Here is a 17,805-nt window from a genome sequence, read left to right on the forward strand (position 1 = left end):
TATAATACAAAAAAATAGTTCTCTAATAAAACACATGAAGCTGCTTTTTATTTTTTTTATGTTTTTCCAGAGTAGACGTTTATGAATGATCAATGATGAACAATCCATCACTAATCACCTTGGGCCTTACTTTGGGAATCTGTTATAGATCCTGTAAAATATTTAGGTCTTAAGCTTACACATACAGTTCTGGTTATCAAAGAGATCATTGAGTCCACTCACAATAATCTGGTTTGAAAGTTTAGACCCGGCTTTTCCGATCCGATTTCATGCTCTCCGTTTCCTTTCCCCGTACTGAGGGGGTTTGAGTCCCCATGCGGCACCGTGCACTCGCTCACCAAACACAGCAGCTCATTCGGCTGAAAAGGATGGGAACTGGAAGAGGGTAAAAATCACCCACACCACCACAGAACAACCACTGGCTCCTCTGGTCCACAGTTTGACCCCAGTGGAGGCGATGAATCCGAGTTCAGTGGTTGGGGTTTGTTTGCTGTACACACAGTATTTAATTGGGCTACTGGCTTGAGCTCAGGATCTCAGCATCCGCAGGATACAGTGGAACACTAAAGTTCAAGCAAATGGTCAGGGGAAAGTCATTCAGAAAAAAACATGACAAGAGCCAAGCAACAATAGTGGGGAAAATATATACCAGATATCAGAAGATCCAGTGATCCTGATTAGAAGTAAAAAACTAAACTGAGGGTCTTCTTTTTTGGTAAAGTTTTTAGAGAACAGTTATGCTAGTAAAGATACTTAAATACAGCACTGTGCTAATAATGGCAAGCTAACTTAGCTCATTTTTTGCCACAGGTGCAGCCTTGTTTCTGCATTCGGTTTAGCTCGCGTTGTGGATTAGAACTTTCCACATTGCAAGGTGGGAAAAACTGACTGTAGATGCCTCCATGGTGCCTGTCAGGAAAACAAATAGCAACTAACAACAATGAGGGAGAGAAAAAGAGCAAATACAATGATGTAGATCCAAAACAGCTGATTTATCAGGACACCAGGATAACACACACACACACACACGCACACACACACACACACACACACACACGTAAGGGCATTAAAAGAAACCTACTACTTGCAGAACATGGGGAGAACATGTGAAACTCCAGACAGACAGCAATGTGAGGAGCTGTGAGGAATCATCACATCCCCTAAATATTCCCACCTGAAAGCAAGAACCAGCTACTAGTAGCGGCTTTGCTATAACACAAGAAGTCAAATGTCTCATGATACTCAGCTCAGCTAACAAACTAACATTAGTTCACCATCCAGTGTGGTTTGGCTGAAAGCATGTGGGTCCTGCTCACAGCCTGGACCACCTTCATGTGCACTTCATATTCATATTGCATGTTTCACAAAACACATCATTGCTCGTCTTTTAGATTTACATTCGTCTTGCTGTACACGAGACAAAAAATCCACACTGATATCACATGAGGAAAAATCCAGAGTGAAAAAGAGAACTTCTCAGGGTTTCTAGGTGAAATGGGAAAGGGGGATTATACAGCAAATCATTTCACTCTATACTATAAAATTAAACGGAGTGTGTTAAAGGACGTGGGTTATGAGGACAGTGTTTATGATCACAGCAGCAGTTCTGCAGCAAACTCAAAAATGCACTGCTTATTCCTACATTTAAACATTTCTATCTTTTTCTTTATTATTATCCTAGCCATCAGGCCCATTTACCCAAAACACAAACACAGCATTTTTTGGCTTGTATTTTACATCGCTAAATTGCTTGGCTGCGCCGATTTAGAGCACATTACAGTAATTGTTTTGGGGTAAGTGACAGTGTAGGTCTGTATGCTCAGTAAAATGGAGGAGGGAGCAGGAGGGGGTGTTTTTACAGGCTAAAACCTCTCCAGGCTGTTGGCACAAAGCAACATTGCCAGAAGAGCGCGAGACTAACCCAGGATGACAGGAACTACAGGGGAGCAGTGAAGCGCCAGGTTCAGTCAAACCCAACGCTGGCACAGACGCTGAAAGAAAAAGAGTTGGAAATTGCTTTTATTGATCAGTAGGACTGATGAAGCAGTTGGTTGGTTTTGGATAAAATGCTACACTACGGCGTGATAAAATCTGTACGAAGTTCAGTATGAAGAAAAGATTTTTGTGGATCTCTTCTTATTGAACTCGGAGACAATTTGTCTTTGAGGAATGAGTAACACAGACACACCGATCAGCCATAACATCACATCCCTCTTGTGCCTAGACTCCACAAAACCTTTGAAGGTCTGATGTGGTATCTGACACCAAGACGTCAGCAGCAGATCCTTCATTAACTGATGAGTCCATGGAACATGTTTGTCCAGAACGTCCCACAGACGCTTAACTGGATGGAGATCTGGTGAATTTTTCCACATCTTAAACATTACATTATTATTGTTCATGATCTGACCAGCCACATGCAGCACCCTGCAAAAGTATTCAGACACCTGAGCAATTCTGTGTAATTACTGAATTATAAATGGTGCATTAGAATTTCACTCGGTTCGATGTTTTATTTGAAAGTGACACTAAAAGATTAAATCAGTTGTTTTAATATGACTTTTTATCATTGGAAAAAAAATTAACTTGCTTGCACAAGTATTCGACCGCTGAGCTGTGAAAGTTACTCTGATGAAACAAACTGGATTAACGAGGACTCGATTATTTTATCAAAAATGTCACTTTATATTCCCTGACTGTGTATTAAACAAAATGCACCATCAGTAATTCAGAAATATGAGATATTTAGTCACACTAAGGCACAGTATATGTTTATTTTTTATTCACTATTAAATTGCACTTACAGTTCGGTTTTTTTGTAAATCTAAAATGTAAGCGACTCTAAGTGGAGCACTGGATGGGAAAACAATTGAATTCCTCATTTACAAGAGCTGCTCATTTTCCAGAAGGTATATAATTATATAAGGTCAGACTAGCTAAGGTCAGGAGGAATAAATCTTCTCTATGCCATTGTGATGGAAAGGTTAGGAGAACATTGGTTTGTTTTTGGTTTAATACCCAGGCCACCCAGCTTCAGCCTGATCCTCAACCACAGTTTAATGAGGGTGCTGGCGAAGACCGCTGCGAGAGTTACAGCGGCGGTACAGCTAGCGTCAGCAGGTGAGCGCTGGAGCTCAGCCCAGGCCTACTGGCATCTCCACCTCACACGACCGACTGACACGAACCTGACCCAGATACACACGGACCCCCCAGGCTGATGTTTCACTGTGGAGAAAAATCGCTCCTGCTCTCACTCGTGTCCTCATATTCTGCTAAAAGAATTCATAAAGAACAACCAAACAAGCAGAACGCTTTTATTCAGGTGTGTGAAATGAGTGCAGTAGAATACAAAAGAAAAAGCAGTGACATGATGGACGGCATGAGTTTGGACCGAGCACAGCTGTTTATATTTTACGTTTCGTATCTAGAGGACGTGTAAAGCTTTCAATCCGCTGCATTATTCCACATCGTTCCTCCAGAATGGCACGCAGGGCATAAGGACATTTTAGTCTACGTTATTTTTTCTGTTTTTTTTTTTTAAACACGTCAGCTTTCGGAGTCTTTAGAAGCTCAGGATTGTGGTGAACATGCTGTTAACACTGTCCCAGTCACACTCTTCAGTGTGGGACAAATCTGTGTACGTGTTTAGGCAGAGCTGCAGCAGCTAAAATTTACAGTGAAATAATGCAACACACGTGCGATTACATGTGGATAATTAGTTATAACTTTGATATAAAACAGGATGGAAAGACCGAGGCTTTATAGATAACTAACCAGAATCTCTACGGAACAGCACCTGAAGCCTGAAGAAAACACACTTTACACAGAGAAATGCACACAGGAAGGAGGGAATTAAAGGCTAAATTATGCGAGTGGTTATTTAATAAGAGAATGAACTAAGAGCGGTAGAGGAGAATCTTCTCGGCAGTCTTCTGGCCCACCAGGCCTGCGTACTGCTCCACCTCTTTCTCCTCGCTCAAGACTTTCTTTTTCCTCGAGTAGGTGGCATAAGGCATGACCATCTTCTTGTGTAGCACCAGAACCCGTCCCAAGTCTTTCAGTGCACAAGCATCACCTACACACAAGAAAGAAAGAAAGAAAGAGAGAGGAGGGTGGAGTAGTGTTATGATAATGTAGATTTCAGAAGAAGAAATGTAAATGAACATCATACACCTTCTTCCTGCCCAGGTGGGTCCTGTTACACTGATTATTCAACAATAAATTGACACGAGTGTCTACTTGTGGTTTGAATTCATCAAGACTTCATTAGTTTCAAGAAAAATAAACCAACAATACAACACTTTCTATAGAATTCGTAAAAAGCATGAAAGACTTGATGATGCGCATTAATATTTTCCTCCACCAGCATTTCAATGCTTCGTGCGAACATCTAAAACCCGACAGATTTCCAGGCTAGTCTCAAGAAAGAGAAAAGAAAAACAGGAACTAGCTGAAGCCGGCGGTGGCATCGGTGACAGATGAGCCAAACGGAGCGTTATGATTATTATTAATAGATAAACTAAACCACCAGCACCACCCATGATTCCGCTGTGTGTCTGTGCTGCAGTCATCTGGAGGCCAGCTGAAAAAGACCAGGGGGTGTGATGGGGTGGGAAGGGTGATGGGGGTGTTTGGGGAGTTGATGGTGGGTACAAATTAGTCTCCATCATTTTGCACATATGGAGAGTACAGTTTAATCTGCAGCACATTCCTCAAATCTTCCCATCAAAGCCTCGTCAAACGCCCACGAGCACTCGCGAGAATTACAGGCACAGGGCGAGAAAGAAAAAAATTAGTGAGAAGAAAAAGGAACGAAAGAAAGAAGGATACAGGATAGGAAACAGAAAGAAAGAAAGAAAGAAAGAAAGAAAGAAAGAAAGAAAGAAAGAAAGAAAGAAAGTTACAGAATAAAAAACAGAAAGAAAGAAAGAAAGAAAGAAAGAAAGAAAGAAAGAAAGAAAGAAAGAAAGAAAGAAAGAAAGAAAGAAAGAAGAAGGTTACAGGATAGGAAACAGAAAGAAAGAAAGAAAGAAAGAAAGAAAGAAAGAAAGTTACAGAACAAAAAACCAGAAAGAAAGAAAGAAAGAAAGAAAGAAAGAAAGAAAGAAAGAAAGAAAGAAAGAAGCTGAAGTAGCAGGAGAAACTGTGAGACAGACAGGAAGAGGAAGTGGTTCCCCCGCAGTCCCTCACCCTGTTTCTCTCTCTCACGTCTCCCACTTTTCTCCCTGTCTCCCTCACCAGCTCTCTCTCTGTATCCCCCAGTCTCTCTCTCGCTCTCACCATCTCCACCTTTTTTCCCTCTCTTCCTCTACAGCTCTCTGTCTCTCTTTGTATCCCCCAGTCCCCCCTTTTCTCCCTCTCTCCCTCCCCAGCTCTCTCTCTCTGTATCTCTCTCTTTCTCTTCTTCAGGGCGTTTGGCAGAAAGGAGCGTTTATTCCCCTGGAAAGAATTTCTTCTGGTTTTTATGTTTTGTTTAAATCATCATAAGGCACTTAAATTCTTCTGCGTAAACGGTCAAACATTAAATACGTTAAATTAACATTAAAAAAACAACAAAGAGCAAAAGTGATCCTTTGGGAATAAACAAGTTGCATAAGCTCCATCACAGGATCAGCTCTGGCTCAGAAACGCTTCAGAGCTTTATTTCTCATGGCGAACACGGCGCTCGTAAAAAAGATGAAAAGAAAGCGAGGCACGGCTACGGCTACAACAGCACAAGCCATTGACGAGGAGAAGAAAAAAAAGAGAGAAAAAAATGATGAGATGTCAAACTGTGAGAGTAAACAGGGCAGAGAGACGGCTTTTAGCTCCACAATTAAGCATGCCAATAACACTGAGCAGAGCTGTCAAGGGTGTCAGGGGCTCGCTCTTCTGAACAATCCAAACATCCGCTGCACACATAAACACCCCTCTCTCCTGCTCCATCCATCCTTTTACTCGTTTACAGCTCCTACTGAGGGGCACCAGGCACTCTCGGCTGGACGCAACCGGAGGTTCACTGCACGACGTTGAGATCAGAGGTCAAAGGAAACGATAAGGAGGACTTTCTCTGGAAGGGAAAAAAGAGAGAGCAGGGCCTGACCACAGGGTTTAGGAAACGAGAGAAAATGGAAAGAAGAACACAAGAACACATTGCTGGCTGCATCTCAATTAAACCACTCATGCAACACAAATCAGATACGGGATTTATGTACTTATATTTTAATATATACATAAATACACACACACACACACACACACACACACACACACACACACACACACACACACACACACACATACACATACTCAAAAGCATATAAGCCACGAATCAAACAAACAATTTCGGTGGATTTAAATCGCATCACAACATATAATGTTCAAGATGTGGTCCTGGTACAGCTCATTTACATTTGGCCACGCCCACAAATATTCATAAAATGTTAACTGCACAAACAGATGAGGACAAAACGGACGATGAGCGGACAGGAGGACAGACAGAAAGTGGAAAGTATTTTTGCCTCACCTCTTATTAATATTTACAATAATAATAAATATATCTATCAGACTTCTTAATGCCCAACTAAACTCTCTCACGAGTCTCTTATGCTCAGTTCTTCTTCCCATCATACACGTATTTATTCTGCATCTGCACACAGAACCTTAAATAGTCATCATCACTGTGACTCTTTTGATTTGTTAAACCTCATTACATTTTCTACTTCCCATTAAAATATCTACAAATATTTTTTAATAGTTTAAATAACACTATTATATAATACACTTTTATTTTCTCATATTTTCTCGTTTTATATTTATATTTCCTTTTATCTAATGTTTACATTTCTGAGCCGCTCGTCAGCTTTACATTTCACTGCAAGTTTTATTCTGCATGTAACTGTGACCAATAAAATCTCAAATATAATAATAACAATGAAACTTGCTGACAATATAAATGTTATAATAATAATAATAATAAAAGTGTTTATAATAATAATAATGAATAGTATCAGTAAAAGTGTGATTGTGGTGTAGACGGTTCTGTTATAACAGGCTCTGATCAAAGGACCTGTAACATACTGTAATATGAGAATCAATCAATCAATATATCTATCAATCTACAGAGAAAAAAAGAGTGAAAAGGGAAGAAATAAGGAAAAGGAATATGAGAGGGAAAGAAAGAGACCAAGAAAGAAAGAAAGACTGAAGAAAGAAAGAAAGAAAGAAAGAAAGAAAGAAAGAAAAATGAATGAATAGTGGGAATACTTTTTTATTGAAGATTTACAAGTATTGTCAATAAAGTAAAAGAAAGACCGAAAGAAAAAAAAGAAAGAAAGAAAGAAAGAAAGAAAGAAAGAAAGAAAGAAAGAAAGAAAGAAAGAAAGAAAGAATGAATAGTGGGAATACTTTTTTATTGAAGATTTACAAGTATTGTCAATATAGTAAAAGAAAGACCGAAAAAAGAAAGAAAGAAAGAAAGAAAGAAAGAAAGAAAGAAAGAAAGAAAGAAAGAAATGTAATACAGTAATTAAAATGATAAAAAAGCACTAGAGGCTCATCAGTACACTCAGGATATAAAACTGTAAAAATGATAGTAAATCAAACATTTTTGTTCTGAGATTTGACGTGGTTTTGTTTACAAACACAGTAAAAACCGATCAATGTTTGGAAAAGTGAATTGGGCGGAGTCAGAAGGGCACGCCTCTAGGGGGTGGAACATGTCCATTAGAGCGTATATGATTGGACAATCATGAGGCTGTGCATAAATATGATGAGAAGGACAATAAAATAAAAACAGGGGGTTACAGAATGTATAAAAAATATTTCTACTGAGCGTCTCGATGTGGTAGTTTATTAGCACGGATTCCAGGCGTGAAAGAGTTAACGGGGTCAATGTGGACGACTGGTCAGGAGTTTATTGAAACCATGGAACTCTGCTGGTCAGGGTTTTTTTTCATGGCGCCTCCTGTGTTGCTCAATAGGACAAGTTGCCTGACTTGACGATCTCCACATACGCTTTCAATAAACACAGCCAGACACACACACACACACACACACACACACACACACACACACACACACACACAAACCAGCCTTGCTCTGACCACAGACATACAGCAGTGACTGCTATTCCTGACACAGTTTGGTGTGCTGGAGTCACTCTTCTGCTCTGTACAGATTATAATGGTGAAGAACACTGGTGTGATGATGCCTGTGGTCACCAGATAAAGACACTGATATGACCTGCATCTGTACGACTCCACTGCAGACATTCACACACATCGCTGGTGCTCCACAATGCTGGCAAGCGAATGCTCTTCTGATGCTCGGCTGCAGTTATTTGGTGATTTTTACCCTGGAATGGATTTTTACTTGAATCATAATCACGGGCGATTCCTCTGGCCGGGGCTCTGACCGGAGAAAGGTGCTTAGAACTGCTGCCTTCAATATGCCTTCAATAATTTCCCTCACCATCTCCCTCTGGCAAACGTCCTCCTTCTTCTCCTCCTCATCTAACAACTCCAACAGACTGGAAGGCCAGAAAATACAGAGGACTCTTGAAAAGCGAGAGAATTTGTGCATGAAAAGTAAAAGTCTGAAACGGCCGAGCCAAGAGCAACAGGCCGAGCGGGACAGAGGGTAACGCAAGAAAAGAATCACAAACACTGCAAGCAATGACGGAGTGTCCGAGTGTTACACACTGCAATAACACAAAAACCACCAGAGGCCTATTCATAGAGAGAGAGAGAGAGAGAGAGAGAGAGAGAGAGAGAGAGAGAGAGAGAGAGAGAGAGAGAGGGAGGGGGAGAGAGAGAGAGAAAAAGAGAGAGAGAAAGAAAGAATACCAGTAAAGTACAAGGAAGAATATTATCCCAATTTATTGTAAGAAAGAAAGAAGATAGAGAGATCAAATTGGACTCATCAGTACACTGTGAAAATAAACCTGCAGTAATTCATATTAAATGCTGAAAGGAATTGATTTTATTGTATATAGCGGCTTTGAAGTATGACTTTAAAGTAAATATTTCTAATTTAAAGAATGGGACAAAAATAAACCGCAAAAGAGAAGTCACTTCATGTCTGATATCAGCTGGGTTGAATCGAGGTAACAAATAAGACAAAAAAAAGAAAAACATGGCAGAATAAACACTTTTTTTTCCCCTCAGTGTTGTCTCAGAATTCCCAGCGGTGGATCTGCTTCTGTCCTGACGTGACCTGCCAGGAGGGCAAAGGCTCCAACCATGACCTCACTGAGCTTTTTATACTGAATTCTGGTCGTTTTCCCTGTCTCTCGCAACAACTCTTAAAAAAGAGAAAACAAAGAGCGTTGTGTTCAGGCTCCGACAAAACGTCTTACTCAACCCTGAAACACGCGAGTCACTGATCTGAGACCGTATACAACACACGCTGCTCAGCCTCTCACACCAAAGATGGACAACATGAAACAAACGTACCGATTCCTTGGGTCGTAAAATGGTGCGAATAAAAGTGTAATGTTTTTTGGGTTGAAATGCCGTGTGAGAGTTCAGAGGAGATCCAGATTAGTTTGAGCTGCTAGGAAGAATTTGGCACTCAAATAAGCACTTTACAGAAAAGCATCTCAAAATGCAAAATACAACAAACTCTGGATGGACAGATGAGTTCACTCCTGCTACCTGATTCAATAATTAAATTAATGGTACAAATTATTAAAGGAAATTATTACAGTAGTGTTTTTCTCTTACAAGGATTGATAACAATTGATGAATGAAGGACTTATTGGTAACACAAAGAGTAATAAACTCTTACAGTGTGAGAGATCCTGGGGCAGGAGAGCAGGAGAACAGGAGGGCAAGAAAGAAGGAGAGCAGGAAAGAAGGAGAGAAGGGGGCAGGAGAGCAGGAGAACAGGAGGGCAGGAAAGAAGGAGAGCAGGAGAACAGGAGAGCAGGAAAGTGTATGGTTGTTGGGATAAAAAGCTGACCTGCTACAACATGATTGTGAGTCTTCAGCTCCAGAAGACACTGTTGCATGGCTGTGTGCATGTAAATACCTGCAGGAGCAGTGCTGTTGCGCTAAAGTGAACACACGTGTGATTTTCGGAGAGGGTTACCTGCTCGGGTGTCTTCGTTGAGCCGAGCGTAGGCTGAGATTTCCAGGTGGGGGACACATTTATCCAAGGACACCCATGTGTACGTCTCTGGGCACAGAAGGTCTGAAGGATGGTACTGACCCTGAGAAAAAAACAACAACAAGGAACTGCATTAGTGTCAGCACCACTTCATGGTCAATGACAATTAAAAATGCATCAGACATTGTTGCTCTCGTGTCTGATTCTTCCACGAAATCCCAGAGCATCCATAAATTCTCAATTGTACAAAGTGTAAATGGGTTCCTGGCTCTCGAGAGCATCATTATCTGAGGCCTGAATGCAATGACCAAAAGTCAAATTAACTCTCCTACAATGTAAACAAGCAGACGCCTTCAAGCCTTCTGGCTTTCTTCAAGTCACACACACACACACACACACACACACACACACACACACACACATACAAACCCCCTGCAGGCATGGACATGCACCCAGCTCGTGACACCGTGTGGGCCTCGGTCTGTGCAACAGAGCTTCAGATTAACCTGCTAATGAAATGGTTCATGGATTGTTTTCCACTTGATTCCTCTAAAACAGAAGGTCAATAAGACTGGACATAAACCAGATCTACAGAAACGCTAGCTTGAACTATGATTAAAAAGAAAACACGCAGTGGAGAGAAGAGGCAGATCGTTTTTCCACACTTTCCGCACATTCCGGTTTCCACATTTTCCAGTGCTCAGAGCTTTTCGACCGGAGTTCCTCGGATTGGTACAGAGGCAGCTTTTTCCTCAGTAAGTGGTGACACAGACACAAAACTATCAACGTTCTTGAGTAGAGCTTTGCCAAAAGAACATCACTCTGAAGAATAAATCAATCAGCAATGTAAAAACACACACACACACACACACACACACACCTTTGTACCGCTCTCTCTCTCTCTCTCCCTCTATATATATATATATATATATATATATATATATATATATATATATATATATATATATATAAAATCATTGTCCCCTTAATACTAAAATAAAGTAAATAAATAAAAAGGGAATGTAGAAAGTAAAGAATTGTGGTAAAAATAGAACGTTGAAAGTGTATAAAGGCACAACAGATTCACAAACACATCAGGAAAAATTCATTTTGTCAATTACACTGATTTTCAATGTTATTTTACAACCAAATAAGTTTTAAAGTCACTATAAAGAGATAAGTGCAGGGGCGGGGCATAAGCTTTTAATAGAGCATCTGATTGGATATCAGAGTGAAAAATTGAAAAAAGTTCAAAAGTTTCCCCAAATTACAAATCAAACTTCCCTGCAATTTTATTCATATAAACCGACTGATTTACATTCACTAAACCAAGAGACTCAGAATTAATCCAAAATTCTTCAGCACTTTATGGTTCCCGGAGGTTCCACAAACAGGATTTGTCTGTCGTTATCCCGCATCAGAAACTATGTGCCATGTTTCCACAAGCAGGAGGTTTAGGAGAACGAGGTTCCTGGGCCTCTTATTCTAAACACTGAGTGGTGAAGGTGAGGTTTTCACACCCCATCTTTCTCCCAGTCACTCTGTCAGCGCTGGTGCGACGCTACACAGGGTCAGTGGAACACAAGAACATCACGTCAACAACTAAGAGTGAGAGGATCTAGCTCAGGATCAATAAGAAGAAAATGAATGGGTTTTGCCTTGTTCTGAATTGTTTAACAATACGCTCACATCTGTTTTTTATATGGATTTATATATTCAGGTCATGCATTATAATATTTCTTTCTTTTTTTAATCAAGACTTTTTTTAAATTTGTGATCTTGACATGAACATTGTTTCTTCGTGATCAGTATTTCTAATTATTCGGTGTTTTCATAAGAAGAGCATGTTCTAGATGCAGCATCATGAAGAATAACAATTGGCAGGTGGTGAGTCACAAGAAAACAATGTTTGTCATGTCAAGATCCAAAAAAGTCATGATTATGAGAAAGCAAGAAAGATAAATATATTATTATGCATGGCCTCTTAGGACTTCCATATATATATATAAATAATCAAACCTCCATGTAATCAAACATGGTGATGTTTTCTTTAAGAGGTCACACCCTCCTTTATGTAAAGGATTTTTTCATATGTGCTTCTGCAACTCTTATTATTCTCCTTTATATGTATTAATATGGCAGCTGGATCTCATAATATACAGTGATGGAGGAAGACAAAACAGACTCCAAAAAAAGAAAAAACAAGCAAAGACGATGACTTCTGCCATCCATAAATCAACATGCTCGAATAAGATGAGTTAGATAAGGAGTGTAATAATGCAGACATAAGGCCTACGAGATCTTTTAAAAAAAAAAAAAAAAAGAAAGAATAAGAAAGGGAAAAAAAAATGATGCAAAGGCAAACACCCTGGTGACGATCTTATCTCCCAAAAAATGGATTTGTTTTTTTGTCGTTTGCTGAAGCAGAGCTCATCACTCATGCACAAAACCTGAAACAATGCAACAGTCAAGTCCAATCATGAGCACGCTGAAGAAAAAAGCGTACACTTTCCTATCGACATCTTCTCTTAAATCATACAGCAGGATCCAAGTGTCAGACGTCTTACCGTCTCTGGAAAACACGCAGACGAAGGAAATGATGACAGACGGACCTCCGTCTTCAAGGCTCCTTAACCTCGTCACAGCAAACAAAAAACATAACGAGAGAAACAGAAGGGCAAATTTCATATAGTTTTTTGTCGAACATGTCGTATAGAGCGCTCGGCTTGTTTCACAAGGTACAACTAAATACCAGTCTGATCAAATGCACGAGGTTGGCAGTAGCACAAACAGACAATGAGAAGAAACGGATAGATGGCTGAGAAGAAAAGAGGCAGGATAGATCAGGCCAGGATAAAGGTGCTGAAGGAATTCGGTGCGTGGACGGAGCCGGAGAGAAGCGGTGCATGGAGGAACTGGTTATCAGCTTGGAATCGGTGATGCTACCAGCATGTTTTGTAGAGGACAACTATTTAAAAAAGCTGATACGGGTCATGGTCCATGTGAAGCGTTCGCTCGATTTATGGGAAAGATAAAACAGCTCCAGAGATCAGATTTTACAATTTATCAAGCAAAATACTGACACAAAACTATATACAATGTACAATAAAAGAAATTAAACGACGACCAACTTAAATCATCTACGTCTTTAAACAAAGGCAAAAAATTATCACCTAATTTCTCTCACTTGCTCTGACAGACCCCCCCCAACCCCCCAAAACACACACACACACACACACACACACACACACACACACACACACACACACACACACACACACACACACACACACCTTCCCAACCCAAAGTCCCGTACCTGAGATTTATTTAAAAAGCAATTAATCAGCAACATAAATCTTGACTGCTCGCTGCTGGCTAGGAATTCTTGTGAAAGATGAAACCTCTCACCTCTCCAAACTGAGAGCCTCAGAGCTTCAGCTGTGTGCACATGGGAGTCCTGAAGAAGCTCCAGGAGGGAAAAAAGAGCTTATCTGAAATCAGAAATCCCCGACACAAACGATGATGAATATGTCAGAGCATTGCGAAACGTCTACGCTAATCTGAGTATGGCTCTTATTGCGCAATCAATAAAGAGAACATGCTAAATTGCTGAAATGATGGACGCTTCCTTTATAGAGCGTCTGCTACAATCTGGAAAGGTCCTGTTACATTAAACTGATGAAGAAATAATTTGTAATAAATTTGCAGTGGTTATGTTTTATTTCTTAGTGGCTCCATTTTCTCCCCAATTTGCCCACAACCAGTTTCCCTCCTACACGATTCCTGTTTCAACTGTATTTTATTTACAGTTTCCTCACTTTACAACACATTCAGAAGAGCATTTTCCCTCTTCTGCCTGCATGAGGAACTGATTCAATGAATTCTGTGCACTTTGACGCGGGGTCACATCTCTGCTGTGGTCCTAGTATTTGGAAATAAGTTTTATTAAAACAAACATTAATTTTCCCCTCAATATGCACAAGGTGGCATCAGAAAGAGACTCGCTCTGTTTAAAAATCCACGTTTCCACCTTCTAAACAGTCCCCTTGCCCAGCACTACAGCGCTCCCAGGGTTCTTCTGGAACGACCTTCTGCGATTCGCACCGGATCTCCACAACGATTACAAAAACTGAAACCTTTGAGCTGCATTTTTATCTTTTGAAAAGAAGTCCACAAAAGCCAAATCTGGTGAGTAGTGTGTGTGCGGAAGTGAGATCATGTTTCCGGAGAGAATCTCACGTGTGAGAAGAGCGTGGTGACAGGGTGCACACGTGGTCAGAAAAGCACCAGTCGCACAGCTCCCGATGTCTTTAGGCACACTGACTTATGAAGGTCGGTGCTCCCTGTGACTGTGCATGCAGTCATGTAGTGCCACCTGCTGGCCAGCTATTTCAGTGCTGCAGGCTTCAGGTTTCTGCACCCAAACTGTGATGAGCAGGTTTATGAACCCTGACCCTGTGTTTGGAGACTACAGTGAAGCCTTCAGACTGAGAACTAAGACTTACAACAGAAACACAATGAACACACAAGTGATTAATTTTAAATGTAATAACCACTACAAACAATCCAACACATTATTAGCCCCTCCCCTCTGCCCAAAGCCGAAGGAAAAGTGATGGTCACATCTCACAAACTGCTGCTGGATTCTTACTGTTAAAACACTGGCCTTAGACATGCCGTGCACATCTGGGCTCGATTTCCTCCCCTATCCCAACCTCACCTTTCAATCACATTCATACCTAACGGAAAGTCAAAGCACACCGACGACCAGAAATGAAAGTCGAGGGCGTGTCAATGAAAAGCTTGATCACTCCTACCGAACCAGACCTTCAATCAAAATGCAAATAATAAAAGGTCAGTATTAGTAGATTTAATACCTCCTCAGCTGGATGTCATGCAGTAAAGCTTGTGCACATTGTGGTCATGGTATAGAATAGCAACCCATCAAAACATTTACCTGCTGCGTGTGTGTGTGTGTGTGTGTGTGTGTGTGTCTGTGTGTGTGGTGCGGAACAATGGACTGGCCGAGCCCTCCTGTAAAAAGGCAAACACTTTCAAAGCACACACACACACACACACACACACACACACACACACACACACACACACTCACACACACTCACACACACACACACTCACACACACACACACACACACACACACACACACACACACACACGCATGTGCTCACTTGCCCGTGAGTGCTCCCACCCCGGCTTTAACACGCTGACAAAAGGCACAAACACTGTTGCTAACATGGTAACACTGTTTGTTCCTTTTGTCTGTTTGGGGTTAAAGTCCTTTGTTAAGCCTGGAGTAAAGAGCGCCATCCGGATTTCTGGAGGAGGAGGATGAATGAGTGAGTTAGTGAGGATCGGGTTTAACTACTACACAGTAATGTGGGAGTCTGATTCAGACTGAAGAACAGAAAGTATTTGAATAAATGTACTTTGTTTCTGTGTTTAATCTTTTTTTGGAGTATTAAAGATAAGATTTATTCGAGATAAAGAACCACTAAATTTTAACTACACATTGAGTGTTACCAATTATATTTTGCACCTCTGTTGAAGATGTCATTAAGCCTAAACCCTCCCCGACCAACTACATCCACAACTCTGGATTTACGGAATCAGGATTCTTAAGGCTCACCTGCAGTCGACTGATAATGTGTGTTTGAGGTCGAGAGCAGGTTTTCGTGAAACGATTCCTTATATATTTTTAAACCACAATGTACAAAACATCAAACAAAGATATAGAAGAAATTGCATAAAAACATAAATGCAGACAGGATTCGCTTTTCACAAGTCGGGAAATCAAATTAAATCAGACAAATTTCCCGTGCGAGCGCGTTTACTGCGCAACATCGACGGAAAATTACTTTACAGAATTAAATATATAAATACCTGCTCAAATCTGTCACATGGTGGTTGGATTTATTTATGCACATTAAAAATATTTATTAAAAGCTTCTTTCTTTTTAGTTTTTACAGCATTATCATAATGGGCTGAATATGAACTTTTTGGGAGAAGATTCCACTGTGAGATTGGGAGTCAAATCTGAATCGGGACTATTCGAGGTTACCCCTAATAAATTCCAAAAGTTTTGCAAATCAGCTTTGTTGAAGTTAAATAAAAATATTAGAGCTGCATCACATCACGTCAGCTCTGAATATTTGGTTCTGTTTTTATTTAAAATTGATTCATTTTATTTGTCCATTGAATCCTAATGGTTCTTCTACTTTGTTACAGGATCCTGTCATATTATTAGTGTTAATTGAAGATCCCTTTTACAAAGATTGTTTGCTACGTTGTATCTTTTATTTGTGCGACTTGTTTGATCCTTGTTTCATGCTGGCATGTTGAAGAAGCTGCTGTGTAGATCTTAATGACACCAACACGTCTCGCTGATGAGGACTCGTGCGTCTGTGAGCCTACGTTCAATACGAGTCAAATACGTAAGTACTGTTCAAATCAAAAAAGACTTTTACTCAGGCTATATTAGAATTGGTGACTTTTAACATTTTGCACTAAAATATTTACACTTTTACTCAAGGAGGATTTTCAGGAACTCTTTACACAATAGGCAGCTTAAAATAAATAAATAAATCACAACTTTCACTAGCATGCACTCAATTTTATACACACACACACACACACACACACACACACACACACACACACACACGCTCAGACCTCCCTGCTAGTTGAACATTAGGGTGTGTGTACGTGCTGCTGCATGAGCTGCTGAGTGACACACATAAGCACACATGGCCAGCAATTGAACATGCTGGTATAAGTAGAAAGGTGAGAGTCAGTCTGTGAAAGACAAGTGTGTAAATTCTGTCCATTTTATAGAAAGAGAAAATAACACTCCCTTGTTCCTCCACCCTAAAACACACACACACACACACACACACACACACACACACACACAGCCTTCAGTCACGTCTGAAACCTCTGCACTAACCACCACTTTTCAAAACACACAAAATCGGCCAAGACCTTTCACACCAGTCAACATATTACAGAGGAACAAACTTTAAATAAACATAGCAGCTTGGCAGCTCTGGGCTCCTCACACACACACACACACACACACACACACACACACACACACACACACACGAGCCCAGCTACGTGTCAGGGGCTATACGGATGACAACTTAATGATGGGAAAATATTTTTACAGGATTGTGTTTCAGCATTTTACAGGCACACGATCCCCAGGCCTGTTTTTATCTCTCTATCGCTTTGGCCATTTATTGTTGTGCAGCTCGAGCCCTGAAAGAGCATCTTTACCGCCAGGGTCTGACGTCCGACTCTGCTTACAGTGGCTCGCCCTGCTCCAGACTGTTGCTCTGTTATTTTTTCTTTTTTCACCCAGGATTGTGTGTGATGATTGTCCAAAAATGGTGCTATTACAGAAAATAATCGGAGCTGAGAACGAGACCTACCGTGAAGTCGTCGTTGTGGGAACGTGAAAGAAAATAAGAACGTCGGCGGCGTAGGAACTCGACCTTTCTAACCATACACGAGGAGTTCGAAAAATAATGGCTTGGGAGTTGTGGAATTTGTTTGGTCGCGCTAAAACAGTCATTCTTTGTTACTGCGTTTGGTGCCGCTTTCGGACTCGGACACCCGACGTGAGAAGACTCTAAAAATAAACACAGAGAGAGGTAATGGTAACGTAAAGAGTTTTCTCCTGGACCCTTCTGG

General features: G+C 40.7%; 1 protein-coding gene across 5 annotated transcripts in view; it reads right to left on the reverse strand.

Moving 5' to 3' along the window:
* Positions 1 to 3,300: 3,300 nt before the first annotated feature.
* LOC124401206 (arginyl-tRNA--protein transferase 1) overlaps positions 3,301 to 17,805 on the reverse strand; it is a 59,491-nt gene continuing 44,986 nt past the window's right edge. For 4 of the 5 annotated variants that reach the window (XM_046873311.1, XM_046873302.1, XM_046873292.1 and 1 more), the window contains 2 exons: positions 10,072 to 10,192; positions 3,301 to 4,075 (listed from right to left, as the gene is read on the reverse strand). In XM_046873311.1, coding sequence (XP_046729267.1) covers positions 3,897 to 4,075; positions 10,072 to 10,192 — 300 coding nt within the window. In that variant the 3' untranslated portion in view covers positions 3,301 to 3,896. Of the gene's footprint in view, positions 4,076 to 5,444; positions 6,050 to 10,071; positions 10,193 to 17,805 lie in introns of those variants that run through there. The other variant, XM_046873328.1, reaches the window with a different exon arrangement.

The sequence above is a fragment of the Silurus meridionalis genome, chromosome 2 (genome assembly GCF_014805685.1).
Source record: "Silurus meridionalis isolate SWU-2019-XX chromosome 2, ASM1480568v1, whole genome shotgun sequence".
In the NCBI taxonomy this organism is placed as follows: Eukaryota; Metazoa; Chordata; class Actinopteri; order Siluriformes; family Siluridae; genus Silurus; species Silurus meridionalis.